Genomic DNA, 17,909 nt, shown 5'->3' with positions numbered 1-17,909 from the left:
CAGAGTGTAGCTCAGTGGCAGTGCCTGTTTTTGGGGGGAGGGGGTTTCCAAAAAAAATTATTGGTTTTCCAAATTTATAGCAAACATAAAAGAAAAACATTACAATATAAAAGAAAACAAACAAACAAACATTTACCCTAACTATTATAACCCCACTTTTGATTTCATTGTTAGACGACTTCCTCAAATCCCCCAGCTGAATTTCCATATAACTCATCGTAGCAGTTTTCCAACACTATTTTCAAATAAAATTAACTTGGTCAATTAACATCTTTCTTTCTTTTCATTTTCACTTCTATCCATAGTGTTATGCAATTTAACATATTTAACTCCTAAGCCAATTTGGTACTTACAAATTATTCTACTTATGTTATCTTAAGAGTATTTAACTAAATACTCCTTAAATTTTTTCCATTCTTCTTGGTGGTACTCCTATTTCTGTTCGCGGATTCTTCCGGTCAGGTCGGCCAGCTCCAAAAAGTCCATCATCTTCATCTGCCATTCCTCCACTGTTGGTATTTCTTGTGATTTTCAATTTTTGGCTAACAAAATTCTTGCTGCAGTTGTGGCATACAAAAACAATCTAACATCTTTCCTGGGCACTTCCAAACCTGTTATTCCAAGTAGAAAGGCTTCTGGGTGTTTTTTTAAAATAAAAGTCTATTTCAACATCTTTTTCAATTCATTGTAAATCTTTTCCCAGAAGTCTTTCACCTTGGGACATGTCCACCACATATGAAAAAAGGTACCCTCCTTTTCTTTACACTTCCAACATAAATTATCACCCGTGTGGTAGATCTTAGTGGTGGTGCCTGTTTGAATGCAGAAGGTGATGGAACCTCCAGGCCCAGTGGCAGTCTATCTAGATTTCAAGGTTCTTAGGGGCATTTGGTCTCTGTGAGAACAGGATAATGGACTGTGATGGCCCAGTATCCAGCCGGGCTCTTCAGATGTGGAAATTGCCAGCTGGCAGGCTGTTGTGATGAATGAAAGACAACACCTGCTGTATGCACTCGTTCAATAGGGCTTGAGTGGCTCCCTTATCAAAGGACAGCAGCGATCGCCTCGGTATGTGTTGAACCTGGCGGAGCCCTACCAATATGCTTCCACACCGTTGGACCGGCCAATTGTTGTCTGAGGACTGAAGGAAATAAGGATAACCTGCAAGACCTGGCCATCCTATCCCCGAGTCCAGCATCCTATTCTCACAGGGGCCAACTGCCCTAAGAACATAGGAATCTGTGTCTGGACCTGGAGATTCTACAGGTGAAACTCGAAAAATTAGAATACTGTGGGAAAGTTCATTTATTTCGGTAATTCAACTTAAAAGGTGAAACTAATATAGGAGATAGACTGCCCACACTGCCAAAAGTACCAAAAGCTGGTTCAATGCCCATGGGATTACTCACCAGCAAACTCACCTGACCTGAACCCCATAGAGAATCGATGGGGCATTGCCAAGAGAAAGATGAGAGACATAAGACCGAGCAATGCAGAAGAGCTGAAGCATCCTGGTCTTCCATAACACTTCAGCAGTGCCACAGGCTGATAGCATCCATGCCACACCACATTGAGGCAGTAATTCATGCAAGTACTGAGTACATATGCATGCTTCTACTTCTCAGAGGTCCAATATTTGCTCTATTTGCAATCCTTGTTTTGCTGATTTCATTTAATATTCTAATTTTCTGAGATTGTTAATTTGGGGCTTTCATTAACTGTATGCCATGATCATCACAATTATAACAAATAAAGCCTTGACATATCTTTGCATGCCATGAGTCTCATATATTAGTTTCACCTTTTAAGTTGAATTACTGAAATAAATGAACTTTTCCACGATATTCTAATTTCTCGAGTTTCACCTGTATAAGGACATCAGGAGAGCCTGGCTGCAGGATGAGGCCAGAGGGCTCACCCAGTCCAGTGTCCTGATTGGCCCAAAGAGCAGGATAGCAACCTCATAGCAAAGAGCAGGAACCTCATAGCAAGAAAAGGCACTCTCTGCTCCTGCAATTTCCAGTAACTAATATTCAGAAGCAGCTCTGGAGGGTGAGCAGAGCCCTCTCCTAATCCATGGATTTGCCCAATCCTTTTCAAAAAGGAATCTAAGTTGTTGGCCACCACTGCCTGCTGTGGAAGTGAGTTCCACTGTTTAAGGACCACGTGAAAAAGTCCTTCTGTCCCGATTCCTCCATCGTTTGGCTTCCTGTGGTGCTGCTCCAAGCAAGCTGGAGTTCTTTCAGATGAGCTGCCTATATCAGGCTTCCTCAACCTCGGCCCGCCAGATGTTTCGAGACTCCCAATTCCCATCATCCCTGACCACTGGTCCTGCTAGCTAGGGATCATGGGAGTTGTAGTCCAAAAACATCTGGCGGGTTGAGGAAGCCTGGCTTATATAGACTGCTCCTCCTGCATCTGTTTGCAGGGAGGCTAGATGACACCAGCTAATTACTTAGCTAATTTCACTCCGCTTTGATTGCAAGGCTAGATTATATGTTGCAGCAAGGCAACATACATACCCCCCCCCCCCCGCTGTGCAACTCCCCGTCACTTTTCTTATCGCAAAAGCTCGGTTCTTTGGATGGGGGAAAATGGGTTTGTTGCGCAAGACCTCCCGCTCAGCTGCAACTGCACCACCGGCGCATGACTGACTCCCACCCCAAAATAGCGACAGTCTGGAAACGTCCCCTGGGAATGCACGTGAAAGGAATCCGGAAGAGTTCTCAGGAGGTTTGGTTCTTTGAGCTGCGACCTCTAGTGGAAGGAAGCTGCGGCACAGTCCTTCGTGTTTAGGGGTGTATGTGGTCGCAATGGGGACACGGGTGGTGCTGTGGGTTAAACCAGAGCCTAGGGGTTGCCGATCAGAAGGTCGGCGGCTCGAATCCCCGCGATGGGGTGAGCTCCCGTTGCTCGGTCCCTGCTCCTGCCAACCTAGCAGTTTGAAAGCATGTCAAAGTGCAAGTAGATAAATAGGTACCGCTCCGGGGGGAAGGTAAACGGTGTTTCCGTGCGCTGCTCTGGTTCGCCAGAAGCAGCTTAGTCATGCTGGCCACATGACCCGGAAGCTGTGCGCCGGCTCCCTCGGCCAATAAAGCGAGATGAGCGCCGCAACCCCAGAGTCTGCCACGACTGGATTTAATGGTCAGGGGTCCCTTTACCTTTACAGAGCTATCACTGTCCCACGGGAGAGAGTTTCATAGTTTAACCACACGCTGCATTAAGGACTTTCTCACCCCTTAAATGTCAGGCAACCTGGTACCCACAAGAAAATTTTGTACAATTCCCCCAAGCAAAGACTGATGGAAGTTCCGGTTCAAAACATCTGGAGAACTCCTGGGGCGTGTGAAAATGATGTTTTAAGGCAACAGCTTCTGAAATCGAAACTTCGGTGGCAGAAGAGGGAGTGGCAGAGACCCCCTTTGCATAATGTTAAATTTGAACCCTCTCAGGCTGTCAAGGAAGGTGTCAAGTTCTCCATGCACCGATTCCTCTTCTTTTAATTGAATTGCTGGCTTAATTATCAGTTTCCCTCCCTGTGATCGCACCGAGTGAGTTGTTCCGGAAACTTGTCAATCACGTTCTGCGTTATACACATAATTTCCCCCGAGGCACGTTGCGAAGAAACTTCTGCACCGCACAGTAACTAGTATAGTGTTTCCACCCTACTTTTCTTGCGCAAACCTCAAAAGAGGGGAGCGTTACCCTCCAAAACGGACCCTGGGAAGGCCGAGAGCAATTTCCTCCCAAGACCTGGCATGTTCTTATCATTGTTAAGTTGCAACATCTGCGCCAAACGGCTTAAGAACAAAAGTGGCCTATCCTGCAAGTTCCCCATATGAACGGATTGCATTTTAAGCCATAGCTCAGTGGCAGAGAATCTGCCTTGCCCCAGGTTCAATCCCCCAATGGCATCTCTGAGTACCGCTGGGCAACAACTCTGCCTGAAACCCCTGGAAAGCGGCTGCCAGTTAGTGCAGACAATCCTGAGGTATATGGACCAATGATCTGACTCAGTGCAAGGCAACTTCCCACGCCAGAAAGTCTGGGAGCCTTTTTGGCAGGTGAATAGTAATAATAATAATAATAATAATAATTTATACCCCACCCATCTGGCTGTGTTTCCCCAGCCACTCTGGGCGGCCCCCATCAAGTGTTAAAAACAATACAGCATTAAATATTAAAAACTTCCCTAAACAGGGCTGCCTTCAGAAGTCTTTTAAAAATAAGATAGCTGCTTATTTCCTTGACATCTGAAGGGAGGGCGTTCCACAGGACGGGCGCCACTATCGAGAAGGCCCTCTGTCTGGTTCCCTGTAACCTCACTTCTCGCAATGAGAGAACCGCCAGAAGGCCCTCGGTGCTGGATCTCAGTGTCTGGGCTGAATGATGGGGGTGGAGATGCTCCTTCAGGTATACTGGGCTGACGCCGCTTAGGGCTTTAAAGGTCAGCACCAACACTTTGAATTGTGCTCAGAATCGTACTGGGAGCCAATGCAGATCTTTCAGGACCAATGTTATGTGGTCTCGGCGGCCGCTCCCAGTCACCAGTCTAGCTGCCGCATTCTGGATTAATTGCAGTTTCCAGGTCACCTTCAAAGGTAGCCCCACGTAGAGCACATTGCAGTAGTCCAAGTGGGAGATAACTAGAGCATGCACCACTCTGGCGAGACAGTCCGCAGGCAAGGAGGGTCTCAGCCTGCGTACCAGGTGGAGCTGGTAGACAGCCGCCCTGGACACAGAATTAACCTGCACCTCCATGGACAGCTGTGAGTCCAAAATGACTCCCAGGCTGCGCACCTGGTCCTTCCGGGGCACAGTTACCCCATTCAGGACCAGGGAGTCCTCCACACCCACCCGCCTCCTGTCCCCGAAGAACAGTACTTCTGTCTTGTCAGGATTCAACCTCAATCTGTTAGCAGCTATCCATCCTCCAACCGCCTCCAGGCACTCACACAGGACATTCACCACCTTCACTGGTTCAGATTTAAAAGAGAGGTAGGATGAATAAAGGCCCCCCCAACAAAAATACTCACACCCCTAAGCTGCAGGTTTTGGAGGTGAAGCAATTTTTCACTGAACACACCCAGAATAAAATCAGCATTAAGGATTAGGGCGCCAAAATGCTGAACTCCACAGCCAACCACCTATGACAGACTGCACATAGCCCCGAAGGCATTCGTAGACAGTGCCTGGCACCCTGTTGGACCTTTGTAGGTGTGGTGGGAATTATAGTATATCTTTCATAAGACAGCCTACATGTGAAGAGATGTTAAAAAAAAAAAAAAGTGTGAAAGGGTATTGGTAAAGAGAATCTGCTTACTCAGACTGTCTTTAAAGTGTGTCATGCAAATTTGCACAGGAAAAAGAGCCTTTGAGAGCAGACATCCTGTTCATCTTGCTGAACCAGGCATCCAGATCAGACAATACCCGCTTTTCCTCTGAGAATGTGACTTAATTCCTATACATGTGTAAATGTAAGGTGGCGGAATGCCTCTCTAAAAGCCTGTGTGATGCATAGGCCTCTAGACTCCACTTTTGTGGGTTCCCCAGCAGCTGTTGTTGTTTTTTACCAAGTAAAGCTTAGAGATCACAACTGGTGTGGTTAATTAAGAGAAAATCCACCACAGAAGCCTAAAAATAACCAGCCGGAGCCCTAAGGATGGGCAGGTGCTGGTAGAAGGAGCACTGTTATTTTATTTTATTTTAAAAAATAATAATATTAGGAGCATCTTCCCAGACTTTTATTTGCAAATCACATGGCTAAGTTGGGTGTCACAAAGAGGAATTGTAACAACAGTAATAAAAAAATAACGTTAAAACCCTGTTCCGTCTTCCAGGAGGCGATGGAGCTAAAAAAAAATTAATAACAGGAAAGATAAGCAAAGACCTTCAACACTGCCAAGTTGGTGGGCAGCCTCTTTTCACGCAGGGAAAGCAAAAACACGAAACACTGGAATGTTTGTCCAGAGAGAAAAGAAAGAAAACGATAAATCTGAAGAATCCGTGGAAGGAAGGAAGGAAGATCCTTTTCTTACGCTGGCCTGTGGTTGGGCTGTCTTGCTTAGGGGGGCATGGGCCCCCGCATGGGCCCTCGGGGCGGCACCATGGGTCTCTGGGTGGGCCGAGGGGGGAGAGGGATGCGCTGGTAGCCGTAGGGCGGGGGCCGAGGGGGCCCGTTGTATCCGTGGGGCGGCATCAAGGGAGGCGGCCCACGCATCCCGTGTGGGGGCATGGGGCCTGGATGACCTGGGGGAGGAAGAAGAAGAGGCATCTGGATTAGACAACAGGCTGGGAGAAACAAGGGGCAGCACAGAACGAGCAAGCGCCCCCGCCAAAAGAAGCAGCACGTGGGGAAAGATTTAACCCTCCCTCGCCCTCCCGTATTTGAGATCTGTACAGTGGTGCCTCGCAAGACGAAATTAATTCGTTCCGCGAGTTTTGTCGTCTTGCGATTTTTTTCGTCTTGCGAAGCACGGTGTTGGGAAAGTTTTGGAAAAGCTTCAAAAATCACCAAAGTCTTTAGAAACCTCAAAAAAGGCTACCACACCGCGTTCTATGAGTTGCTCCTCGAAGTCAAGTCGCAACTGTATTAACGGTGTTAAGAAAAAGGAAACAAACTTGCAAGACGTTTCCGTCTTGCGAAGCAAGCCCATAGGGAAAATCGTCTTGCGAAGCAGCTCAAAAAACAAAAAACCCTTTCGTCTAGCGAGTTTTTTGTCTTGCGAGGCATTCGTCTTGCGAGGTACCACTGTAGTTCCACTTCATGCAAATGAAAGAACAGGGTATAAGGAAGAAACTAGCTGAAAAAGATTCACCTCCCAAAGGAGTTCCTGTACTAAACAAAAAGAGAAACTTGAAAGGATCCTTCCAAGCCTTGTCGGCACTTACCCATCGGCGATCCAAAGTGAGGGCCCCGGGGCGGCATGCCCATGGGCGGGGGTCCAGGGTGGGGCATGCCTGGGGGAGGGCGGGGGGGCGGCTGGCCTCCTGCCCCCGGTGGTCCTGGGTGATGAGGGCCCATCCCAGGCATCCCGTGATGTACCTGCATCTGCGGCATTCCTGGAAACACAGGTGGAGAAGTTAGTAGGAATATTCGCAGTAGTGTTATTTGTTATCTGCCCTCCACCTGAAGATCCCAGGGCAGGTGCAACATCAAAACACAACGTTAAGTTTGAAACTACAGTGGGCGCTCGGGATGCAATCATGATCCGTGCGGGAGGCATGTTTGCAACCCACAGTGCTGCGTCTGTGCATGCGCGGGTCGCAATTCGGCACTTCTGCGCATGCACAAAGTGTGATTTAGCGCTTCTGTGCATGCACTGAAACCTGGAAGTAACCCGTTCCGGTACTCCCAGGTTCGGCGCAGTGCGCAACCCAAAAACGGGCAACCCGAAGCGTCTGTAACCCGAGGTATGACTGTACTTGCAATTGCAAAAATAAGATGGGTTCTGAAAACTCAAGCGTCAAGAACCAGGGTGAAGAGGTAAGCCTTCAGCATTTGCTAGAAGCTGTGCAGTGAGGGTGCCAGACACACCTCTGCGCATCTTGAAAGACCCTTAACTATTTAGCTCCAGGGTGCCTCAGGGACTGCCCGACCCCTCATATCCCTGCTTAATCACTAAGGTCTCCGGGGAAGTTGCTGTTGGTGGTTCCCCATGACCCAGGTGCTATGCTGCAGTCAATATCAAGGGCCCAGTTCCACAAAATAAAAAGGGAATAAAATAAGGAAATAAAAAGCCCCCGCTGGGCACCAGAGGTTCAGCAGGTAAAGGGCCTGTTCAACCTCAGCTGGAAGTGAGTTCCATAGGTCAGACAAGCCCGCTCCCTCCTGACATTCCAGTGCCCAATGAAGATTTTACTCCAGCAAGCAATTTTAACTGAAGTCTGGTTCTATGATTTTAATCAGATTGTATTCTTTATACAGTCGTACAGTGGTACCTCTGGTTACGTACTTAATTCGTTCCGGAGGTCCATTCTTAACCTGAAACTGTTCTTAACCTGAAGCACCACTTTAGCTAATGGGGCCTCCCGCTGCCGCTGCGCCGCCGGAGCACGATTTCTGTCCTCATCCGGAAGCAAAATTCTTAACCCGAAGTACTATTTCTGGGATAGAAGAATCTGTAACCTGAAGCGTATGTAACCCGAGGTACCACTGTACCTTGGAAGTCGAATGGAATCAGTTACGGAAGTCCGTTCAACTTCCAAAACGTTCAAAAACCAAACTGCGGCTTCTGATTGGCTGCAGGAAGTTCCTGCAGCCAATCAGAAGCCCCGTCGGACGTTCGGCTTCCAAAAATAGTTCACAAACCAGAACAGTCACTTCCAGTTTTGCAACGTTCAGGAGCCAAAACGTTCGGGAACTAAGCTGTTTGAAAACCAAGGTACAGCTGTATTGTACATTGTTAAATTGCTTAGAAACTACAGTAAGCAGCATAAAAATTGTTTAGTTAAAATGAAAACAGTAAGTGCCCTAAGAGGAAGGCAGTGGTCCACTGCAACGGAGGGTGCTGTGGTTATTTTGCAGAGAGAGGGAGGAAGAGTTGCCCCCAAAGGCAAAACGTACCTGGATGCATCCCACCTGGAGGGAAAGGATGCGGGTGGGGAGGGTGTGCCCCTCCAGGAGCACCTCCGGAAGGCGGTCCTGGGGCACCGGCGCCAGGCGGCATGGGTGGGGGCGGCATGGCTGGCGGCATCCCCGGGGGCATGGCTCCTGGTGGCGGCACTGGCGGAGGGAACGACCCAGGTGGCGGGATGCCTGTGCAGGGTGGAAAGGAGAACGTTAGGAGATACTGAAGGAAGAGAAACCCTGAAATTCCGTACAACAAAGATCCCACGCTGTTAAAAGGAAAGGCATGTTCATAGGAGCATAAGAACAGTTGACTGGATCAGGCCAATGGCCCATCTAGTCCAGCATTCTGTTATCACAGCATAGGAGCCAACTCCTAGGCCCCTACAATAAAATATTTGTGGGGCTGGGCCCCCACAAAGTTGATGGACATTCGCATTCAGATGGGTGTGTGATTGATTATACAGCAGTATTTTACCTAGGCCCAGCAGTATTTTATTTAAGTTCGCACCCCTGTTTCACAGTGACCAAGCAGATGCCCATTTTGGGAAACCCAGAAGCAGGACCTGAGCAGAAGACAACTGTCTCCTCTCCTGTGGTCTCCAGCGACTGGCGTTCAGAAGCTGGAAACCACAGGAGCAGTGGAGACAGAGCAGAGTCCTTGTGCTAGAAGCCATTGCAAGCCTTCTCCTGCTCCATGAATTTGTGTGATCCTCTTTTAAAGCCGTTCGTGTTGGTGGTCATCACTGCCTCCTGCAGATATGGGTTCCACAGAAGTCCCTTCTTCCATCTGCCCAGCATCTTCCTTTGATATCTACCCAGGCGCACAGCTACAACAGCAAACCACCAGAACAACAGAAAACTGGTGCGCCCTTGAGCCTCGGCCTTGCCAGTTAAAGCAAAGCCTACCACCCAACTGATCAACTGAAGCTTGACCTCAAGGGAGAGGGACATCAACTCCCATTACCTTGCATCTAAGCAATGTGACCAATAGTCAGAGGTTATGTGAGTTGGGGTCCAGGTGTCCCCCATGAAGATACCAACAAAAGGCAAGTTCGGTGATATTCTCAATACCCCCAATGAGATGTTCAACTCCCAAGATAATACTGTATCCCTTGGGAGTGTGCTACCTGCAAGCCCCAGTAAAAGCTTGGACTGCCAGGGCGAAACAGGTGCAAAACGCCGGCACCCTGTCATCTACAACTTCATTAACATCTATCTACAACTCCACTAGCATCTCTCGGTATTGTGAATAACACCGAACTTAACCTTTTGTTGGTATCTTCAGGAACTTATCTAAAAGACTGAGTTAAGCATTTGAAAAATCTATTGAAACCACACATTATAAGTTCATCTTAGGCTGGGTAGTTCGCAAGTCTCTGTGGCTTTGTTTAATGTTTTGTATTCTTCTCAGAAGGTTGATAAAGAATGTATAATTATTATTCTGTGTATATCAATCACCAACGTGTTGCGTGAGTCGCACTACTTCTATCAGCAGCACAGGTTGCATTTTCCTAGCCCAAAGGGAAACTGGCAAGCAGGACTGAATCACAACAGCACTCTTCCCTCTTCCAGTTTCCAGCAACCAGCCACTGATAGCATTGCCCTCTGTGACTTTCTTTAATTCAGTAAGTAGAGCCTGGCTGCTGGATCAGGTGAGTAGTCCATTTAGTCCAGCCTCCTGTTCTTACAGGGTCCAAATACCCCTAAGGGCCTAGGAGTCGAGACTGCCTGTAGATCTGGAGGCTCCATAAGGACATCAGAATAGCCTGGCTGCTAGAGCAGACCTGCATCCCATTCTGGCAGTGGACGACCACAATGGGAAGCCCACAAGCAGGAACTGAGCTGAAGAGCATTCTCCCCCAGTGGTTTCCAGCTCTTCTGAATCACTACTTTGCTTTTTAACCTGTATTTTAAATTGTTTCTTTTTTTTTCTTATTATGTTTTTACTGAAATTTTATTGATGTTAGCTGCCCTGAGCCCAGCTCTGGCGGGGGAGGACGGGGTATAAATAAAGTTATTTATTATTATTATTATCATTATTATTATTATTATTATTATCATTACTACTGCCTGTGGAGGAAGAACATTGCCATCATGGCTACCAGCCAACTCTCAATGCTCTCGAAACCCATGAGACAGAGACACAGGGAGAGGGATTGGGGAGAGAGAGACCTAAATTGAAAAACACCAGCCAGTTTAGAATATCGAAAGGAAAAGAAGGGGCTGCATACCTGGCGGGGTGACGCCTGGCCCCAAGGTGGTGACGACCGGGGTGGGCACCGAGGGCGGGGGAGGGGCGTCGGCGAAGAGCTGGTGGGGCCGGTCGGCCTGCGAGAGGGGGTTCTGGGCGGCCAGGAGGCGCTCGGCCGCCGAGCCGTGCCTCTCACCCTTGGAGTCCTTCTTGAAGGCGTAGGAGACGGTGATGGGGCGGTTGCACAGGTACTGTCCGTTCATGGCCTCGATGGCGGCGTCGGAGGCGTCGAAGCTGGCAAAGTTGATGAAGGCGTACCCCTTGGAGTTGCCCGTGTCCGGGTCGCGCATGATCTTGGGGGTCTGGAGGATGACCCCGAAGGCGCTGAACGTGTCGTAGAGGAGCTTCTCGTCAATCTCCGGGTCCAGGTTGCCGATGAAGATGTTGGCGCCCACGTCCAGGTTCTTGTTGTGGGCCGAGGCCTTGTTCACCCGGATCGGCTTCCCGTACAGCTTGATCATGTTCATGATCTTGATGGCGTAGTCGGCATCCTCCTCGCTAAGGAACTCCACAAACCCATAGCCTGGAAGGAGACGGATGAGAAAGACGCTTAAAACAGGGTTGCCATGAAATCAAGTCTAAGCGTCTAGTTACTTACGAACGAATCACATATCGACGCAAATTAAGAATGGATAAATATGAAGAAATCAGGAAGAAATACTTAAGCAATAAGGCGGACAGTGGTGGGAAGTAGGGGGAGGAGAGGTGGGGGAAAATTGTTAAAAAGGTATAGTTATGGGTATATCAGTACTCAAATCTGAATTGTTAAATTGTGTTATTAGTGTTATTGTGGTTTTTGTTGTATATGGTTTTTTTCGTTGTTGTTTGTATTGAAAAAATGATTAATTTTTTTTTAAAAAGGCTAAGTGTCTGCTCAGTAATTTTATCAGAACTGAGTGAAGATGGCAGCTGCCAGCAGCGTAATGACCTTTGGGTTGATTCGGCAGAAACACCAGTGCGTATGAGATTACCAGAACCCTCCAAACTTGAAACATGGGAAGTCCTATTAAAAATTTATAAATTGGCAGAATATTTGGATTACTTGATATGTATATGTATAATCTGGAATATTTAATGTGATTTGATTGGCTTGTTAAAGTGGAAATTTTAATAAAAATGAATTTTAAAATAAAATAAAATAGGGTTGCCAAACAGTGAAAATCTGGACAGATTGTAGAGGGTTTTGTTTGTTTTTTTAGCAAAGCTGTTGAGCTTTGGGGGCAAAATGGCATATAAGTGCCATTTTTGAGCTGTTTTTATGGAAAATTGGCCAAAAATGGCACTGTCGGATTTTCATCGACATTTCCAGACAATCCTGGAGATATAGCAACCCTAGCTTAAAAGTACACAATGCAATGTTTGTGTATGAGGGCTGTAGATGTCCAAGTTCAACTCAAGAGCAGACCCAATGAAATTAATGGAACCCAAGCTAGCCACTAGGTTTAATGCATCTGCTGTGAGTAGATGGCAACTCACTGTCCCTTTACAAAGTGGTTCCCAGAGATGTTGGTGGGAATACCTGGGGAAAGGTGACCCGAAGGAGCCAAGGGGATGGCAGGGAGGTGCTAGAGGTATAAATAATTTAAGAAGCTGGTACCACTGGATCAAGTTCATCAGTTTTGTTGTATTATTATTATTATTATTATTATTATTATTATTATTATTATTGCTACTGCTGCTGTTATATTTATACTCAGTCCTTTTTCCTGATGGGAATCAAGGTGGTTTACAGATAAAAAACCAAGGATTGCTAAAAGCATTTGGGGGGGGGGGGGGAACCATCTTTAAAAAACAATTAAGCATTGATGGAATTCAAACTATATACATATATAAAATTTGTTTAAAACATACAAATAATTACAATAAAAGCAGCACAGCATCAGCCCTTTCATTAAAAGCAGTCAATTCCCCAAAGCCTGTTGGAACGGGTTCTTCACCTCCCTGAGAAAGGACAAGGAGAAAGGGAGGTCCAAAGTCTGGGAGCGGCCACCACCAAGAAGGCCCTTTCCCATGTCCCCAGCTGTCAGGGTGGCAGTATTGAGAGAAGGGTCTCCCCCAAAGATCTCAAAACCCAGGCAGGTTCACATGAGGAATTGTGGTCTTTCAGAGACCTAGGACATGCAGGGCTTTACGGGTCATACGCAGCACTTTGAATTGCGTCCAGAAACAGACCAGTGGATCTGTTCTAGAAAGGAAGACGTATGTTCCTTATAACCGGTCCCAGTCAATTAAACTAAATAGTTATAATTGGGTTTTCGGTAAGTGTGCAATTAATCGTAAGAGCTCTGAATTTTATTGTGTTATTATCTTCCTCGGTGTGACATGCAAACCGCTATTCTGAATTATGCTTTTTATAAGGTAGGGGGCACACAGTATAAGTTTACAGAACCAGGGGGTGGTGGTCCCAAAAGATTCGGGAGCCACTGCTTTGCTGGGTGGGGGAGAGGGGTTATTTGCTTGTTTCAGTTTGCACTGTAAGCGACCTGGGATAAATATCATGGAAGGAAGGTATGTGAATGCTTTAACTATAGAAATTGTCCCAGTACCGCAACCATTTTTACATTGTAATTGTTTTTAAATGTGCTGTCAGGGGTTCAGGGAGAGAGGCGCAGATGAAGGAGGAGACTGAGAGCGAGGGGGAAGGATCCCAGGGCGACGAGGAAGAAGATGACAATGAGTCGAGGGGTTCCATGAGTCTCTCCAGTGAATCGGAGGATTCCCAAAAGGGAGCGCCCCTGGTCAGGCCAAGGGGAGCCACAGGGGGGAGTAGTCAGGAGCAGGGCAGCAGCAGGGGAACCCCCAGTGGGAGTTGGAGATCGGGACCGGCTTCTCCGCCTGAACGGAGTGAAGGGGGTGGAGTTCCCAGTGTGTCAGACGGAGCAGAGCAGGAAGCAGAGAGGGGAAGGAGATCGGGGCAAGACGTCCTGCCGGAAGGGGCGGAGAGTAGTACCGAGAGCAGTGTAAGTGTCAAAAGGAAGGTCAGAAGCAGCGTACGCGCGCCAAGTTCAAATGTGGAGGCGCGCGGAAGTGAGGAGAGCCCGGAGGAGGAGCCTGGTCCCAAAGCACGGAGGAGGGGGGAGCAGGCGTCAGAGGATTCAGCCTCTGGGGAATCCCGGAGGGAGGGAACCCAGGGGGGCAGAAAGACCCTGCGGAAAAGGAAGGAGAGGAAGAGGTGGTCCAGCGCAAGCCTCTTAAACTGGTGTAGAGGCGGGACTGATTCAGAAGGGACTTCAGCGGTCTAAGCTTAACAGACGTGGGGTCACGCGCCTCGGATGTGGAGCTAACAATGTTCTTCAATAAAAGCTTTTGTACATAAGCTGGACTTGGCGTTGGTCTCTTGTGAGCTGGGACCTTGGGTGGCCCTGACATGTGCATATTGTTTTTGTATATTTAGAATCGTTTTTGTCCTTTCCTTTTTTCAAGGTTGCAACTGTTTCATTTGTTTTATAATGACTTATTTTGTTGTGGCAGCCCACAGGGGCCTTTTTAAAGGGTGGGTTAAGAAAAGCTATTAAAATAAGCAAACCTACAGGGCAGGCGCTCTGCCACAGCCTAGTGGAAGAGCACCTGCTCTGCAAGCAGAACGTCCCGGGTTCAACTCCCAGTGGCATCTCATGGTAGGGTTGGGAGAGAACCTCTGCCTGAAATGCTGGAGAGCTGCTGCCAGTCAGTGTAGACAACACTAAGCTAGATGGGCAAATGGGTCTGACTCAGGAAAAGGTGCGCCTTATATGCACAGAAATTACTGACTATTCACCCCGCAAGGAGACAATTCTTATGCACGTGAGTGAACTAGACTTTGCTGCAAGATAGGTGGGTCCATCGCTGGCTCATGGGCAAAGAAAGATTTATGGCTCAGGTTGGCCATCCTGGCTGACAACAGATGGGAACTGGAGTCCAACAACATGGAGGGTCCCATGTTACATCCACTGCTCCCTTGTTTCTCAACTGTGGGTCCCCAGATGTTGTTGGCCTACAACTCCCATCATCCCTGAGCTCTGGCCTTGCTAGCTAGGGATGATGGGAGTTGTAGGCCAACAACATCTGGGGACCAACAGGTTGAGAAAGGCTGTCCCAAAACAACATGCTGGCTTCGCTCCGTGCTCTTGGCATCACTTACCTTGATGCTGGCCAGTGACTCTGTCTTTGGGCATGTGGGTGTTGACGACCGGACCTGCCTGGAGGAACAGCTCCCACAGGAGAGGTTCGCTGACCTTTTCGTCAAGGCCTCCAACGTACACAGTGGCATCTGGAGCGGAGAGGAAAGAGACACACACATCAGTTGCATGGACAGAGAGAGCAGGCTCTTCAGAGATCTCTCCACCAACTCATCCAAACGAATGCACTACAGGGGGGGTTGGACTAGATGACCCTTGGATCCCTTCCAACTGGCCTATGCAATTCATGGACATATAAGCTAGACATGTACATTGATTTTCACTTCAAGTACGGCTGAAGTCAGCTGCAACTTAATAACATTTCATTTCGACGAAAGCCGAATTATTAGCAATAATTAGCATCCACTACTGCAAATAAAAATAGAAGCTTAAATTTAATAATAAAAACAAAAGTAGCTTTTAAGAGGCAGTAGTAGTAATAATAATAATAGCGCCTTTAATGTCACCCACACCATGCAAAACGGGGAAGCCACCCCAATGTAGACTGGCCTGACAGTAAGGTGATGATAAATAATAGCCTCACGCACTGGTGAAATCTTTATTATTAATTGTAATTAGCCTCTGCTGCTATTAACAAGATCAGCTTTAACTTCACCCACCCACTTCCACAACGGGGAAGCTCTCCCTGTATAGAGACTGTACTGTTAGCAATAATAATTAGCATCTGCTACTACTACTGATTATTATTATTATTATTATTATTATTATTATTATTACTACAGCATTTATCCCTCCCTATGCAAAGCCAATGGTCCTGCCACGCCAAGAGGGGAGGGGAGGTTTCTTTTGGGGGGGGCTCCAACCCATAATAGTCCCCCACTTCAACAGCCTCCGCCCTGGAGAAGGGAGCTGCCGGGACCTGCCCCCCAGCCCTCACCTTGGTTCCTCTCAGAGATGGGCCCAGCCGCCATCTTGGCGCCACTTTCCAACCACCTCGCGACCCCAACGCCTCAAGCACGACGGCCTCCCAGGAGCCACTGCCGACGCCGCCCCGCCCACCGGAAGCGGCGCGTACTACCGGCGATCCCGAGGCGCCGTCGGCCATCTTAGGAGCGGGCAGTTAAAGGCGGGGGAGAGGAGAGCGGACGTGACGTTGCGAAGGAGCAGGTCGGCCCTCGTCAGGTTTAAACGGAGGAGGTGAAACGCCCGCTCCGGCCATGCTAAGGTGAAAGCGGCGCCGCCATTTTGAAAGAGGGCGAGCGGAAGTTGCGGTGCGTAAGAAGGTGCTAATGGAATAAACACACTCTGAGGTAATTCTAATATCGTGTCGTAATAAGAAGTATATTATAACACATATATATTATATTATATATTATATTATAATATATATATAGATATAAATATAGATATAGACACACATATATATATTTGTGTGTGTGAATGTCATTTGTTTTTTCACCTCAGGATTTTCTCCTCAGAAATTGTTAGTTTTGCGACTGTATTTGGAGTATAGTACGCACTATCATACGTTAATTGTACGCAACAGGAAGCGATAAGGTCGAAATGGCGGTTGGTTGGGGACGTCACTTCCGGTACCATCCCGAGCGTGGCGTGTCCATTCCCTCCCAATACGAAAACACACGGCGAGGTAGAGAAAGTGGCGTTGCTTGCGGGAAAGAGAAAAAAAGGCCAAAAACGCGGGCAAATCAGCGTCGGCGTGGCTCCACCTCGTCCCTCCCCTCCCTTCCTGATTGGTCACTTGCTCTCCAGCATTCGAAACAGACAGGACTCTGTTTCTCCCAGATTTACCAGGAGGGTGAATTTGGGTTACAGTATATGCACATATACCTTTTATTGAGGGTGAAAGAGGAGAGCGCAAAATATGGTCTGAAGTTCAACATCAAAAAAGCTAAGATCATGGCCACTGGGCCCATCACCTCCTGGCAAATAGAAGGGGAAGAAATGGAGGCAGTGAGAGATTTTACTTTCTTGGGCTCCATGATCACTGCAGATGGTGACAGCAGCCGCGAAATTAAAAGATGTCTGCTTCTTGGGAGAAAAGCGATGACAAACCTAGACAGCATCTTTAAAAGCAGAGACATCACCTTGCCAACAAAGGTCCGTATAGTTAAAGCTATGGTTTGGAAGTGAGAGTCGGACCATAAAGAAGGCTGATCGCCGAAGAATTGATGCTTTTGAATTCTGGTGCTGGAGGAGACTCTTGAGAGTCCCAGGGACTGCAAGAAGATCAAACCTCTCCATTCTTAAGGAAATCAGCCCTGAGTGCTCACTGGAAGGACAGATTCTGAAGCTGAGGCTCCAATACTTTGGCCACCTCATGAGAAGAGAAGACTCCCTGGAAAAGACCCTGATGCTGGGAAAGATGGAGGGCCCAAGGAGAAGGGGACGACAGAGGACAAGAAGGGAACGATGGAGGATGAGATGGTTGGACAGTGTTCTCGAAGCTACCAGCATGAGTTTGACCGAACTGCGGGAGACAGTGGAAGACAGGAGTGCCTGGTGTGCTCTGGTCCAGGGGGTCACAAAGAGTCGGACACGACTAAACAACAACAACAAATATGCACATATGCAGTGGCTCAACCAATTGGGCTGCTCTCACACCATACATTTAAAGCATGTATATCCCTCCACCCCAAATCTTGGGAAGTTTAGTTTACCACTTGCAGAGCTACAATCCCCAGACCCTTTACAAACTACAGTTCCCGAGATACCTTTGAGGGAGCTATGCATAGCTGTCAACGTTTTCCTTTTTTAAAGGGAAATGTCCTTATTCCAAATAGGATTCCTCGCAAGAAAAGGGAAAAGTTGACAGCTATGGGCTTTAAAATGTTTAAAATGTTGCAGTCCCATTGAAAAAGAGCAAGATTCTAGTCCTCACGGTGAGTTTTACCTTTTGTGAAGAAGCCTAGTCTCAAAACGCATTCCCACATCCATTTTCTTCTTCTTT

At 47.7% G+C, this 17,909-nt stretch overlaps 1 protein-coding gene across 1 annotated transcript; it reads right to left on the bottom strand.

Moving 5' to 3' along the window:
• Positions 1-5,729: 5,729 nt before the first annotated feature.
• On the bottom strand, positions 5,730-16,016 carry SF3B4 (splicing factor 3b subunit 4). The gene is made up of 6 exons (XM_028709040.2): positions 15,879-16,016; positions 14,944-15,072; positions 10,804-11,346; positions 8,567-8,758; positions 6,892-7,062; positions 5,730-6,249 (listed from the first exon to the last, which is right to left on the bottom strand). Exons 1-6 carry the CDS (start codon positions 15,910-15,912, stop codon positions 6,065-6,067), a joined length of 1,254 nt encoding a protein of 417 aa, XP_028564873.2. The 5' UTR covers positions 15,913-16,016; the 3' UTR covers positions 5,730-6,064.
• Positions 16,017-17,909: the final 1,893 nt, after the last annotated feature.

The sequence above is a fragment of the Podarcis muralis genome, chromosome 16, assembly GCF_964188315.1.
Source record: "Podarcis muralis chromosome 16, rPodMur119.hap1.1, whole genome shotgun sequence".
NCBI lineage: Eukaryota > Metazoa > Chordata > Lepidosauria > Squamata > Lacertidae > Podarcis > Podarcis muralis.
This window is presented reverse-complemented; position numbering and strand designations above follow the sequence as displayed.